This window comes from Oreochromis niloticus, linkage group LG15 (assembly GCF_001858045.2).
Source record: "Oreochromis niloticus isolate F11D_XX linkage group LG15, O_niloticus_UMD_NMBU, whole genome shotgun sequence".
NCBI lineage: Eukaryota > Metazoa > Chordata > Actinopteri > Cichliformes > Cichlidae > Oreochromis > Oreochromis niloticus.
Window position 1 is genome coordinate 29,694,019 of NC_031980.2, and position 12,869 is coordinate 29,706,887.

Here is a 12,869-nt window from a genome sequence, read left to right on the forward strand (position 1 = left end):
AGTTTTATTGTCAGATTGCTTTTTTTAAAATTTTGAAATTATTTTCTACAATGCATGTCACAAAGTTTCATTGTCTTGTTTCAATTTAGATCATCCCAGGTACTATGGTATTTTTGAGTTTAAATGTATTACTGCTTGGTGAATTTATACATTTGTTCAACTGAATTTTTCTCAATCGTCATTTGAATTTGATGTATTTATCTCTGTTGTAATAACTGTTATTCATATGGCACAATTGAGACACAAGAAAAAGAGAAAGAAAACTAACTTTACTGGTTGCTGCAGGATGTAAGGTAACCCTAACCCAAAGCAGAATATTAAGAAAAGCAAGAAAGCAATTATAAATAAAAGCAATTCAAAAATCAATTTTGGGAGCATTTTAAGAAGTGACTGCATATCTCACAGTCAAATTTAGATTTAATCTTCACCTTTTGGATCAAATCTAAGCTTGAGCACACTTTGACTGGTGACTCCAAAGAGCACTGTTTGCAGCACAGTATCACACAGTCACATGGCAAAAGAAACTGGCTGTGACAAAGCCTTAAAATAAATAACCACAACCAAAATATGGACATTGCCTACGATACCTGTGTGTATTTGGTTGTTGGCTGTCGTGCTCCAGTGCTCATTTACATAGCTGAATGACTCTAGAGGACTTCAGGATTTATACTGTGGTCAACAAAAACTTTCTGCTGCAGGCTTCACTGCACTGTACTTGTTTATTTGCAGCCTAGGCAACCATCCAAGAGCTGTTGTACTGCAGCAGAGCAGATCCTCTCAAACATACTGTAAATATAGTTCTAAAAAACCACAACAGATAGCACCCAACTGTACTCTGATATATTATTATTATTATTATTATTTGTACAAAAACTAACTTTGCTGAGCACAAACTTCTGATTTCTTTTCTTCAGATACTCACTTTGTAGTACAAATTACACCAGGGAACTGGCTGCCATAGCCACTGCTTTAGAGTTTCCCTATTTTACAGTTTTCGCCAGAGCAGTTGGAGGCTTATTTTCTTTTTATAAAGGAGAACTCCTTCACAACCCAGATTGTGATCCTAGGGAATTAAACCAGCAATCATTTGATCAGATACTACTTAATCTTCAAGCTTCTGCTGCTTTAGGAAATTAAAAATGATGCATTATACAATCATTGTCCTATAAGATATTTCTGGTTGACAAATATTGCCCTAGTGCATGCAAATAACACTTGGGGTACACAGTCTGCCATCAGGGAATGTTCTGTGGTAAACTTTTCTAATCAAAAGCAGGCAGGTAAAAAAAAACAACAACTAACAAATAGAAAGAAGTTACACATTACTAAGTGATGAAAATGTGGCACTGTGATGTTTTCAGCACTGTCATAAACATTGCTATGTATCAGTTCTGTATCTGTCACACATGAGTTAATTATAACAGCCTTGGAGGAGGCTGTGGGGTCCACTCCCCTTTCCTCTCGTTGTGTCACATTCAATTTCACTTTACGAAACATTTAAATGGGTGCTGTGCTTGTTGTCTTTGCAGCTTTGGATCACTGTCGTCTTGCCAAACAAGCACAACAAATGCACTCTTCTCCCAGTCCCGTCCAGCCCAAGCTGTGTTTCGCATCGACACAAACTCAATTATTGTCAGTAATTACAAGTATCTTGGGGTGTTTGAGTGGAAGCTGAATTACAAAAGCTACAAAACAAGGATTAAATTGCTTGAGCTCTTGATAGGAGCAAAGGGAGCCATAAAACTGTCTCTCAGATACAACTGGCCCGATCTGTCTAAAGCTGCTGGTATAATCATTAGTGTTTGGTTTATTGTAAGTGCTCTTGTGGTCAGTTTGTACAAATATCCCTTTGCTTCTTCACCCAGGGGTCATGAGAAAAGTCAAGTGTGGATGACATTAGCTTCATGCTCCATATGCTCCTTATGCATACATAAGAATCCAGCCAACCATTACATTAATGGTTGGCTGACAGATCCTGGTGTGCTTTTCATTTGAACAGTTGTCTCTTAGCTGTTGTATTTTAACACTGTAGGAATAGCGTTTGGTTAATAACATTTTCAGATAATTATTTGATCCTGATTAGAATTTTTTGTGTTAGGTTACCTTATTTTTATTTTCTTAGGTTATAGTGTAGAAAATCTCACTGCTAGATGTCAGTAGTTTGCAGATTGCAGTCAACTTAATTCCGTTTTCTTACCGGGGCCTGCTATAAGCTGGGGCAAGAGGGGGCAATGCCCCCTTAAACAAACGTCCTGCTCCCTTAAGTCGAACTTTTAGAAGTTGAGAAAGAAAATAATAGATTACCCACAAACTGAATATGGACAAGGTTTACTACAGTAGTTGAAAAATCCGCTGGAAAAGCCACAAATGAGATGATAGGTTTCACATCTCGTTCACTCTTTGCCTCCGTGCACTGTTTGTGCGCAGACTCGCACAGCACTCGGCGGAGAACTCCCCCTCCCCCTAACTAAACACCCATGCGACACATCTTCCCACTGCCTTCAAGCTGGACTCAAGTTTATAAAGAACTCGTGTCAAAGTATTGTGGTTAAGTTAAATCCAATTTATTAACCTACCTCTGAGATGAAGCTGCGAAGAATGTGCTTTCTCCCGTTTAGCTACAGCAGGCGATGAGGTGCGTTTAATGTCTCTCTGTTAATTTGATTTTTCATGAAACCGCGATAAACATGTTGTTGTTGTTTTTTTATTACTATACCAACCCTTTTTAGTTTTGTAAGAGGTCTTTTTTTATTCTTACTTCATTTTGCAAATTTATTTGAATTAGGCCATCCAATTGAGATAGATTTTATGTTGTTGGTTGTAAAGATCTGGATGGATATTTTATTTCATTCTTTAATTCTATTTTTCAGTTTTATTTTTCAAGACTTTGTAAATTCTCTTTTTTTTATAACTGGGCCTACTCTTTTTAGTTTTGTTAATATTGGCAATAGTGAGAAGTGTTATTGTTGGGTTTGAATATATTCGATATAGGCTATGCAATTAAGGTAAATGTTCTGTTTTTAATTGTTAGAATCTGATTAGCAATATTTCATTTTATTTTTTATGTTTTTGCTTTTCTGTTTTCCCCCTGAGGGATTACCACCTTAATGTGGTCAGGGGATTTGCATGTCTTAGTGACCATAAAAGCTAGACCAGCAGAAGCCTAGCCTTCAGGTGAGACACCGAAGTTGGTCCGGTCTTAGGGTAGTGGCCTGACAAAGTGCAATCCAGTTACATGACAAAAACAGTTATCCAGAGTAGGGCAGCCACAATTAGTCGAATAGTCATGATTATATCGACTATAAAAATCGTCAATGACTAATTTAATAGACAGCGTGTTGTTTGAAGCTTTGTAAGATCCTTAAAGATGAGGAATAGGTAGTAGGATTTAAGAGTGTAATAAGGGACTAAAAAAAAGATGGAAGAAATGCATGTACAAGGATGCCAACTGCCGTTAAACGCCAAAGAAGAAGAAGAAGCAGTCTCTGGTATCGTAGCTGTGTCCAAATTTAGGGGCCGCAGCCTTCGGAGGGTGCATTTTTAGGCCGATTATGTCACAGTGATGCGACGAAGGCTGTCCAAATTCGAAGACTCCCCCAAATGCAACCGACAAATGCATCCTCCTTTTCCCCAGATTTGAAGGATTGGTCGGGTGTATCCTTCATGGCCCAACCTATCCCAGAATTCATAGCGCGGCCCAGCCAATTTGCCATTGTTGGAAATTAGTTTTAACATGACTCTTTCTGGGTCACAAAATAAACTTTTAAGATATTTTCAGGCGAGAGTGTAGCTGTGTAAACTTCAAATATCTGCTCGATTTATCAAGACATCACATATTTGCAAAAGTGCTCCGATATGTGCAAAAAGTGCTCAGATGTTTTCGGACAGGTCTGTTACCCACCAGCTCACCAGTGAACCCCCGGCTAGCTCGATAGCTAGCTGGGGGTTCACTAGAGCCGGCGAGAACAGCGACCTCCTGGCACATCGTTCTCAGACCTCCGTGGTCTTTGGCTACTCCGGTTAAACATGATATATAAGTCACTTAGATAACTTAAACATGTTATTGTTTGGCTTTTTTCAGTGTTTTATTTGTTTCTGAGTAAATCGGTTTGGGTGAGATTAAAGTTATTGTTTTCACACAGCTGAATAAACATCAAACAGAAAACTGATTAAACAGAAGTGTGAGATGGTCCAGAATTTACTCCAGTGTCCTGTTTGTTATATTTTAGATAGCAAGGAGCGGACAGCTGTGTTTATTAAACTCCAGCAAGACAATCTGCAAATTTTATTACACGTTTAATAAACTATCATCTTGTCTTTATTTTTAGTTAGCACATACCTTAAACACTTCAAGCTGTAAGCTAATGATAGTTATATAAGTACAGATGCATGCTAGTGCAATAAGCTGTACGTTTTACATCCAATGGATACATGATCTGATTAGTCAACTAATTGCAAAAATACTCGGTGACTAGTCGACTATCAAAATAATCACTTGTGGCACCCCTAATCCAGAGCACCTCACCCAACCCCCACACCTTTCTCGCTTCCATTGCCACCAGGTGCCCCCTTTACATTTCTGTCTGCTCCCTCATATATGGCTGTCTAGAACTGGCCAAGTTTCTTACTATGATCTGAGGCACCAAGCAGGCAAGGCAGGTGTGCACAAATGCCCACCTTACAATTATTGCACCACACACACCACTTACTAAATGTAAGTAGTACTAGTAAAAAATCCACACTATATGATATGGATTTTAATAAAAAACTTTGAATCAAAGCAAGTCATAAATATACTAAATGAAAATGCTTCCTTGGTTATCTGTCCTAGAATATCTCACTTTACCAGACTCCAGTTTTTTAGTTACTTGTCTCCAAAGTAAGGGCCGATGCTCGGTATCACAAGAAGAGTTGACAAGGTCTACTACAAGCTTCTAAAGCATAAATCTCTTACAGGTTAAAAACAACCCTCAGTATCAAAATCCAAATTGACCAAAGTAAAATATTTTTCTCTAGGTGGATGTCTCTTCAAGAGGGGGCTACGACACTGATCGGTACTGTCTGCCTTCTCTTAAAGAATAAAAAGGTTCAGTACACCACTCTGCAGGAATTGCCACACACAGTTTGATGTTCAATCAAAAAGAAGAGATAATTACCTGCACCTGTGCTGATAAAGATGAAAAAACAAACAAACAAAAAAAACAACCTGACTCTGCCTAGAAGAAACAGTAGTTAGACCCATGTTTCACTTCTTACATTATCCCTCCAAATTCAAATTCATAGTCCTTGCTATAGTAGTGGATGTGGGACAAACAACTCTGGGTGTCATACATCTGTAGTGAGTTGGATGGACAGTCTGCTGTTGACTTTAGCTGTACATGTACATGCCTATTTACTGTGAAGGGTGCTGTAAAACTACAATATGTCCAATATGAGTCAATGTGTCAGTCAAGCTCACATCTATCCAAATTGCTAATTGTAGTCACCTGAAATGGTTTTCACTTCAGGTTTGCCTTGTCAGGGTTCATTTGTGGAATTTCTTGCCATAATGGGGTTGGGACCATGAGCTGTGCAGAAGTCAGGTTGGTACACAGCTGACAGCCCTATTTGACAACTGTTAGAATTCATATTATGGTAAGAACAAATCAGCTAAGCAAAGAGAAACAACAGTCCATCATTACTTTAAGAACTGAAGGTCAGTCAGTCCAGAAAATTGCTAAAACTTTGAAGTGCAGTTGCAAAAACCATCAAGCGCCACGACAAAACTGCTCACATGAGGACCACCCCAGGAAAGGAAGACCAAGAGTCACCTCTGCTGCTGAGGATAAATTCATCCAAGTCACCAGCCTCAGAAAGACAAGTTAACAGCACCTCCGATTAGAACCCAGACACATCTCTACATCAACTGTTATATACATATACATATATATATTAGTGCTGTCATTGGATTAAAATAAAAAAACTAATTAATCTCACAATTTTCTGTAATTAATCGCAATTACTTAAACAATAGCCTGGTTGCAATTACACTTTTTCAACTTTATATTTAAGCTTGTAACTGACATTTATGCAATATAATAAGGTACATGCAGAATAAACACAAAGAATGTATGCTTAAATTCAAAGAGAATTTCTTCAATCTTTTAACACAGGTTCTCTCCTGTGAAATACAACTTTTTAAAAAACCTATTACTAATAGATAAGTATACACTAATATATTAGTGCTCTCAAACAATTAAAATGTTTAATCAGATTCATCACAGGGTGTGCTGCCACTGCTTGGGTGCAGTAGCTCCACCACCCCACTAGGGGGAGGAAGCGGGTTTGTGTACTCAATTTTCTCTAATAAATACAGGAAAAGTTCATGGAGTCTGGCTAAGTTGATACCAGCACATAAAATATTAGCTCTGAAGTTGGCTGTACTAGAGCATGAGAAATATATGCTTGTAAGTAAGATTATATTCTGTGTTCATGTTAAGCATGTGATCTAAATTGGTTTGTTGACTCTCATATTTGAAGCCGGCATGTTAGCTGCACTGCCGATGCTAATTGTGTTAGCGTGTCAATGGGAAATTCCATTATAAGTTAGCATTAAGCTAGCGGGATTTGGGGTTTACATATTTTCATTTATTTTTCTTGGTTATACCAGCTGTAATTCAAGTTGCTAAGTCTTCAGTCTGTACTTTGTAATGTGAGAAATATATTATGTTCCAAATGTATGTTTTAATATGCTTTTCTTATATTTGTAGTTTTACAGTGCCTTCATTAGGGAGACAAATAAACCCTGAAATGAGAACTGGAAGCCTTTGCCTCTCCTTTTGAAGAACTGTTTATCTATCTGCCAAACTGGGCATCAACGTACAGGGAGGGCAGAATAGTAAAAAAGCATCATTCTCATCAGCCAGATAGTTCTCTAAAAGCAAGGATGGATGAGACGCTGGAAACAAGGTCAAAAGTGTCCAGTTCTTTACGTTCCAGCCAGCTTACATCGTCATCTACTGCTGCCGCCAGAGCACGAGCAAAAGCAGAAGCTGCCCGTGCTCAGCTCTCCTTTGCCAAGCAGGAAGCCAGCATCCTAAAACAACAGGCCGAGCAGCTTAAAAAGAAAGCAGATCTGGATGCAGAGCTACACATACTCAAATCACAGAAAGCAGCTGCAGCAGCACTAGCTGAGGCTCAAGCTTGGGAAGCGTCTGCGCAAGAGAGTGAGCATCCACAACAGCCCCAGCTGGATGACATGCAGCAATTCAGCCCAATAGAACGAGTCCAAGAGTATGTGCAGCAACAATCAGAACTCGGCAACGATCTGCAGACTCCACAAGTTAATCATCCAGAACTCCTATCTTCTCTGGTGCAACAGCCAGCCACGGCCATCGATGCAACACCAAAGGCTCACAAAGAACCAAGTATCCATCAGCCCAGTAGGAGCAAAAACCGAGAATTCACACCTTTGCCAGTCTTCCATGCTTTGAGCCCAAAGAGAGAATCTTGCAACTGGAGCTATGGAGGCGAGCCAACAAACAATGATCGATTTCACCATCCTCAGTCTAAGGTATGGACACCTACACCTGTAAGGAGTAGTCATGCTGACACGTCTGATCTAACGAGATACCTGATACGAAAGGAGATGATCAGCTTGGGCCTGCTGAGGTTTGATGATCGACAAGAAAGTTACTGGGCTTGGAAGGCTTCCTTTCTAAGTGCAATTCAAGATCTGGATGTAACACCTCAAGAAGAGCTAGACCTGCCATCCAAATGGCTCGGGCCACAATCAGCAGCACAAGTAGGGCTGTGCGATATGACCAAAATCTCATATCCCGATATTAAGACATCTATCGTCCGATAACGATATAAATCACAAAAATGTAACATTTTCTGTAAATTCTGTGAATGTCGGGCAGCTCGACTTGCGTGAAGTGTTTCCAGCTGGGCGTCACGTACCTGGAGTCGAGTGTTTTAAGTGATGCATGAAACAATACATTTTTAGACATAGGTTGTAACGGCCGCCGTTTTCTTTGTGAGTATTTATTACACGGCGTGCTGCGGGGAAAAGCCTGTTCTAACGTTTGAGTCGAAGGTTTATTTTTTAGCACCTGACAGCTCTTTTGCTTCTCATCCGTAAATACTCTGCATCTTTCACGTGATTCAGTTTATTTTGAAAAGTCTCAACAGGATCTTGAGCTTTATTGTGAAAGGTTTATGTGGAAAATAAACAAGCGGACACGAGGTGGTTTTACCGTCGTTGTTGCTAACGACAACGCATAAAAACAAGCGCTTGTCCGTCTGTAATGTGGTTATATTAAATATAAGAGAAAGAAAGAACTTTAGGAAATTAATATAGCCACTACTGTGACCATCAAAATAATGAAAAAATATTGCCGTAAACAGTTTATTTTGCGACACCACGAAACAAACGATAGCGTAAAATGAAACGATAGACGTTTTTCTATCGTCATCCGATATATATCGTTATATCGAACAGCCCTGAGCACAAGCCAAGCGAGTCAGGGCTGCGTACATAAACAATCCCACTGCAGGTCTTCAGATGGTGTGGCAGAGACTCGAAGAGTGTTTTGGTGCACCAGAAGTCATTGAACATGCACTTTTAAAGAAAATTCAGGATTTTCCGAAGCTGACGAACAGAGACAACCAGCATTTAAGAGAATTGGGGGATCTTCTGCTAGAACTTCATGCTGCAAAGACAAGCGGTCATCTCCCAGGCCTTTCACACCTCGATACAGCCCACGGGGTGAATCTGATTCTGGAAAAACTCCCATACAACCTTCAGGAGAAATGGGTTGCAGCTGCCTCGAGGTTCAAGACAGAGAATGCAGTGTCTTATCCTCCATTTTCATTTTTTGTGAAACTTGTGAACGAAGAAGCTAAAATTCGCAATGACCCGAGTTTTTCTTGCGTCACCGCTGCCAACACCAACAATCCTAGAATCGAGAGAATGACACAACTGTCAAGTGTTCTCTGTCTGTGAGGAGCCTACACTTGAAAAAGACCAGACTTTGAATTTCACTCCATTTATTTTTGACCAGTTTTAGGTTCATTCAGGTAGGTAGCGGTTTTGCTAGATAGGTGAAAAACCTTTAAACACAAAAATAAAGAACATTTCATTAATCATTCAGATAAATGAAATGCATTATACAGAGTACAAATAAAATAACAAAATTATATACACTTCAGTAAAGCCATTTAACATAGACAAAAGTATTTAGCTTTAGCTAAACTATAATTTAACCCAGTTTAAGTTAGTTTTACATTCATTGGTTTTTAATCACAGAGCTGAGCAATTTCAAACAACGAAAATGAAATAAACTGTGGTTCTTAAATATACAAAATGTGTCTACCTTGCATTTTACACTTTTTACAAACAATTACATTTTTAAAGTATACATTTTAGAGTTTGCAAATATTTTAATAGAGACTTTAACCAAGGACTCTTTTACAAAGAATTATTTTCCTTAAATTAAACCAAACACATTTATACTAGTTTTAAGATTTAACCAAGGATTTGGGATAGCTATTTTTAGTATTAATTAACATAAATATGTGGGAAACACTATCTACATAAACAATTTATTCAAACTTAAACATTCCTTTTAATATCAATATAATTTTTTAAACTTAAATGCAGTAACTATTTCCCAAAGCATAAACACATTTCCACAATTGAGCTTCCATAGGTCCCAAACATAAGCAGAAAATATGAGTCCAAGAGCTTACCGATAGCCCGTCTAGCTCAAAGTCTTCCTCACAGTGGAAAGTGGATTGTGCCTCGTTTGCTGTCCTCTCAGTATGTCGCACCCAGGTCAAATGACTGCTGCATGCATTTTAAGGCATACTAGGCACGCCCACCCTTGATTGCTCTAATTCAGCTCACCTGGCGGAGCGGTGCACACCAGGCCGTGCTTAGTTATAGATTGCACACAAGGTCTAATCAGCAGCAGCACAGAGCAGGTAGTGGGCAGGAGGAGGAAGAGAAGAGCAACAGCCACACCTACTAGGTCAGCGCGACACCTCCCACTCGATCTTTTCTCAGCACTACATGGAAAGATTGCACTCAGGTGGGCTGGTCCCTGGCTTGATCTTCCACCGGTAAAACGACCACAAGACGCCGGATGTAAAATGGTGCTCAGCTCAGGACTTCTGGTAGCAGATTTTGGACTCCTGACTGCGTGTACTGAGTCCTGAGCTGCATTGGTGTGGATTCTGGTAAGGACCGCAACAAAAGCCTTTTTCTGTAGCTTTGTGACCTTTTCTCGAGCTTGGGCAGCGACTTCTCCGGCAGATTTCTTCAGCCATTCATCTTCAGGAAGTTGAAGAAACTTAGGACCTGACTGCCACTCGGAGTCCTCGGTTAGGGCATTTGGACTGGCCCCTCTGGTGAGAATATCTGCAATGTTTGCTGACCCGGGAATCCACCACCAATCTTGGACATCAGTGCTACTCTGGATTTCACCAACACGGTTTACAAAGGAGGTCTGGAAACCGTAGCTCTCACGCTGGATTGCACCCAAGACGGTCTGGCGGTCGACGAGGTGGTACCATTTTTTGACCTGGATTCTGCAGTGCCTCTGGAAGTAGGTCTTCAGACGTGCAGCAAAGACGGCGCCACACATCTCTGCTTTAACAGGATCACCCTTATGATTGAGAGGCATCAGTTTGGCTTTAGACTCCACTAGCCTCACGATGACACTATGGCTGCAACTCCAGCGAAGGTACATCACTGCGCCATATGCGTGTTCACTGCCATCAGAGAACGTGATGGCACTGGGCTCTGCACAGGGATCTGGTGGAGTCAGGGCTCTAGTGAAATGCAGTTTCAGGTCAGCATACTCTTCCAGAAGCTTTATGGCGTCTTCTCGGAGACCTTCAGACAAGGCTGCGTCCCATGTGTCTTCGAGGCGGTACTTTACTTTTGCTTCTTGGAAAGCTCTCCTTACCAGGATGGCACCCTTCTGTTTGACAGGAGTCACAAGACTGAGTGGGTCATATAGGCCGGAGACTTGGCTTAGCAGTTCTCGCCTGGTTAGTGGATCAGGTGTTTGCTCTCCGACTTCTTCTCTGAGCAGGTCTTGACCAAGGCGCATTTTCCTCCTTTTCTTTGAAAAGTTCACTGCAACCATGATATGAAGCTTGTCATCACTGATGTTGTAGCCAAGGCCAAGGGCTTTGTCGTCATCTTCCGTCAGCTGGTTTGGCAGGATCATAGTCTTTGGCTCTGATTGAGGCGACTCTTTCTTTGCCTCCTCCCTCCCACTTTGACTGGAGTAGACCCAAGGCTTCATATAGAATCCTCCAGTTCTCAGGATGTGCTCGATGTTGGCTGTTAGGCATCTCAGATGGTCGAGGTCATTGTGTGATGTCAGGATGTCATCGACATAAGCATCTTCTTCCAGCACACGTTCCTCTTCTTTGAAGTGACTGAATGAAGGTAGGTTTGCAGTTTCTCTCATGGCGACTTGGGCTATGCAACCAGCAGGTTTGTCTCCAATGTTGACTCTTGTTATGGCATAGTCTTCTATGCCTGCATCTTCTGTGTCACGCCACAAGAATCTGTGCAAGTGGACCTCTCGATCTTCCAGCCAGACGGAGTTGTACATCTTGCGGATGTCACCAAGGGCGGCGTAGACACCAGCTCGGAACCTCAGCAGGACAGCTCTTATCGGGTTCAGGACATCAGGACCTTTGATGAGGATGTCATTCAGGCTGAGGCCTCTGTACTTCTGGCTGCTGTTCCACACTAACCTCACTGGGGTAGAGACCGAGTGTGGATTCGGCGCGATGAGGTGGCTTATATACCATACTGGCCCAGTCCAACTCTGCAGGACTTCTTTGGACAGCTTCACTGCAGCTCTGCGGTTTACCATCTCATGAACTTGTGCAGTATAGGCCGTCTTCCACTCAGGTTCTTTAGATAGCTTCATCTCGGTTCTGATGAATGTTGCTTCTACTGCTTTCCTGTTATTTGGCAAGGTTGCTGGATCTTCTACCCATGGGTCTTCTACCCATCGATCTCCATTTCCCTCTCTTCAGCGAGCGTCATTTCTTTACCTCCTGGCTGGCAGTTCCCACAACGACACCCTCCACATCTCGGCTGGCAAGCAGCTCCAATGCTTTCCCACCTCCACCACTTCAGAAAGTCTCTGCTGCTGGTAGCTGTGGTGGATAGAGTCTCAGGGTGATCAGGATGCTGACAGGAAGCTAGGTCTTTAGTGAACTCTTGGTACTTGAATGCAGCAGCTCTCATTGATCTTGCGAAGTGAGTCTTTGAGGTGTGGGCCATCAAAGTGACTTCCTCAAAGAGGTCTGGATGCGTGCCCCCGATTGTCTTGCCAAGTGGACCGTCCCAGAGCACCAAGTCACCGTTGGAGCGGATCTTTTGGGGCACCAGTTGGCCTTCTTTATGACTGAGTAGAAGCTGGATCTCCCTGGGTCTGATGAGGTCTTGGAGCGGGACGTCAGGGAAGATCTTCTGTAGCTTCTGAGGTGGAACGTGTCTTTTCACTTCAGCAATCTTGTCAAGACCATAGCAGACTAACTGGTGAGGCTTTAAAGTTCCTCTCGAGGTGTTGACACGGATCTTGAGAAGGTAGCGCTTGGTTGCCACAGACACCTTCATACCTCCGACACCGTGGATGACAAGCATGACGTCTTCACTGCGAAGGTTGAGCTTACTTGCAGCTTTGTGGGTTATGTAGTTTGTGTCAGATGCTAGATCAATTAGTGTCCCAATTCTCTGCCCATCATTGGCGATGACGTCAAGGAGCATCAGAATCACAGGGTACTCTTTTAGACCAGTCTCCTCCAGTAGACCTCTCTCTGCTGCCATGGAGTTGAAGGCTCGTGACAAGACGTTG

At 41.6% G+C, this 12,869-nt stretch overlaps 1 protein-coding gene across 2 annotated transcripts; it reads left to right on the forward strand.

The window, feature by feature from the left end:
- The first annotated feature begins 883 nt into the window (after positions 1-883).
- LOC112842501 (uncharacterized) lies at positions 884-7,859 on the forward strand. Of its 2 annotated transcripts, none has more exons than XM_025899189.1 (2): positions 884-2,635; positions 6,750-7,859. In XM_025899189.1, the coding sequence occupies exon 2, from the start codon at positions 6,926-6,928 to the stop codon at positions 7,844-7,846; it is 921 nt and encodes a 306-aa protein (XP_025754974.1). In that variant the 5' UTR covers positions 884-2,635; positions 6,750-6,925; the 3' UTR covers positions 7,847-7,859. The 2 variants fall into 2 exon arrangements, with proteins under 2 accessions (XP_025754974.1, XP_025754973.1); XM_025899188.1 differs by lacking the exon at positions 884-2,635 and adding an exon at positions 6,019-6,446.
- The last annotated feature ends 5,010 nt before the right edge of the window (positions 7,860-12,869 follow it).

Coding starts and splice junctions, on each gene's coding strand:
- LOC112842501 (XM_025899189.1), top strand. CDS start 6,926: ATGGATGAGACGCTGGAAACAAGGTCAAAAGTGTCCAGTTCTTTACGT.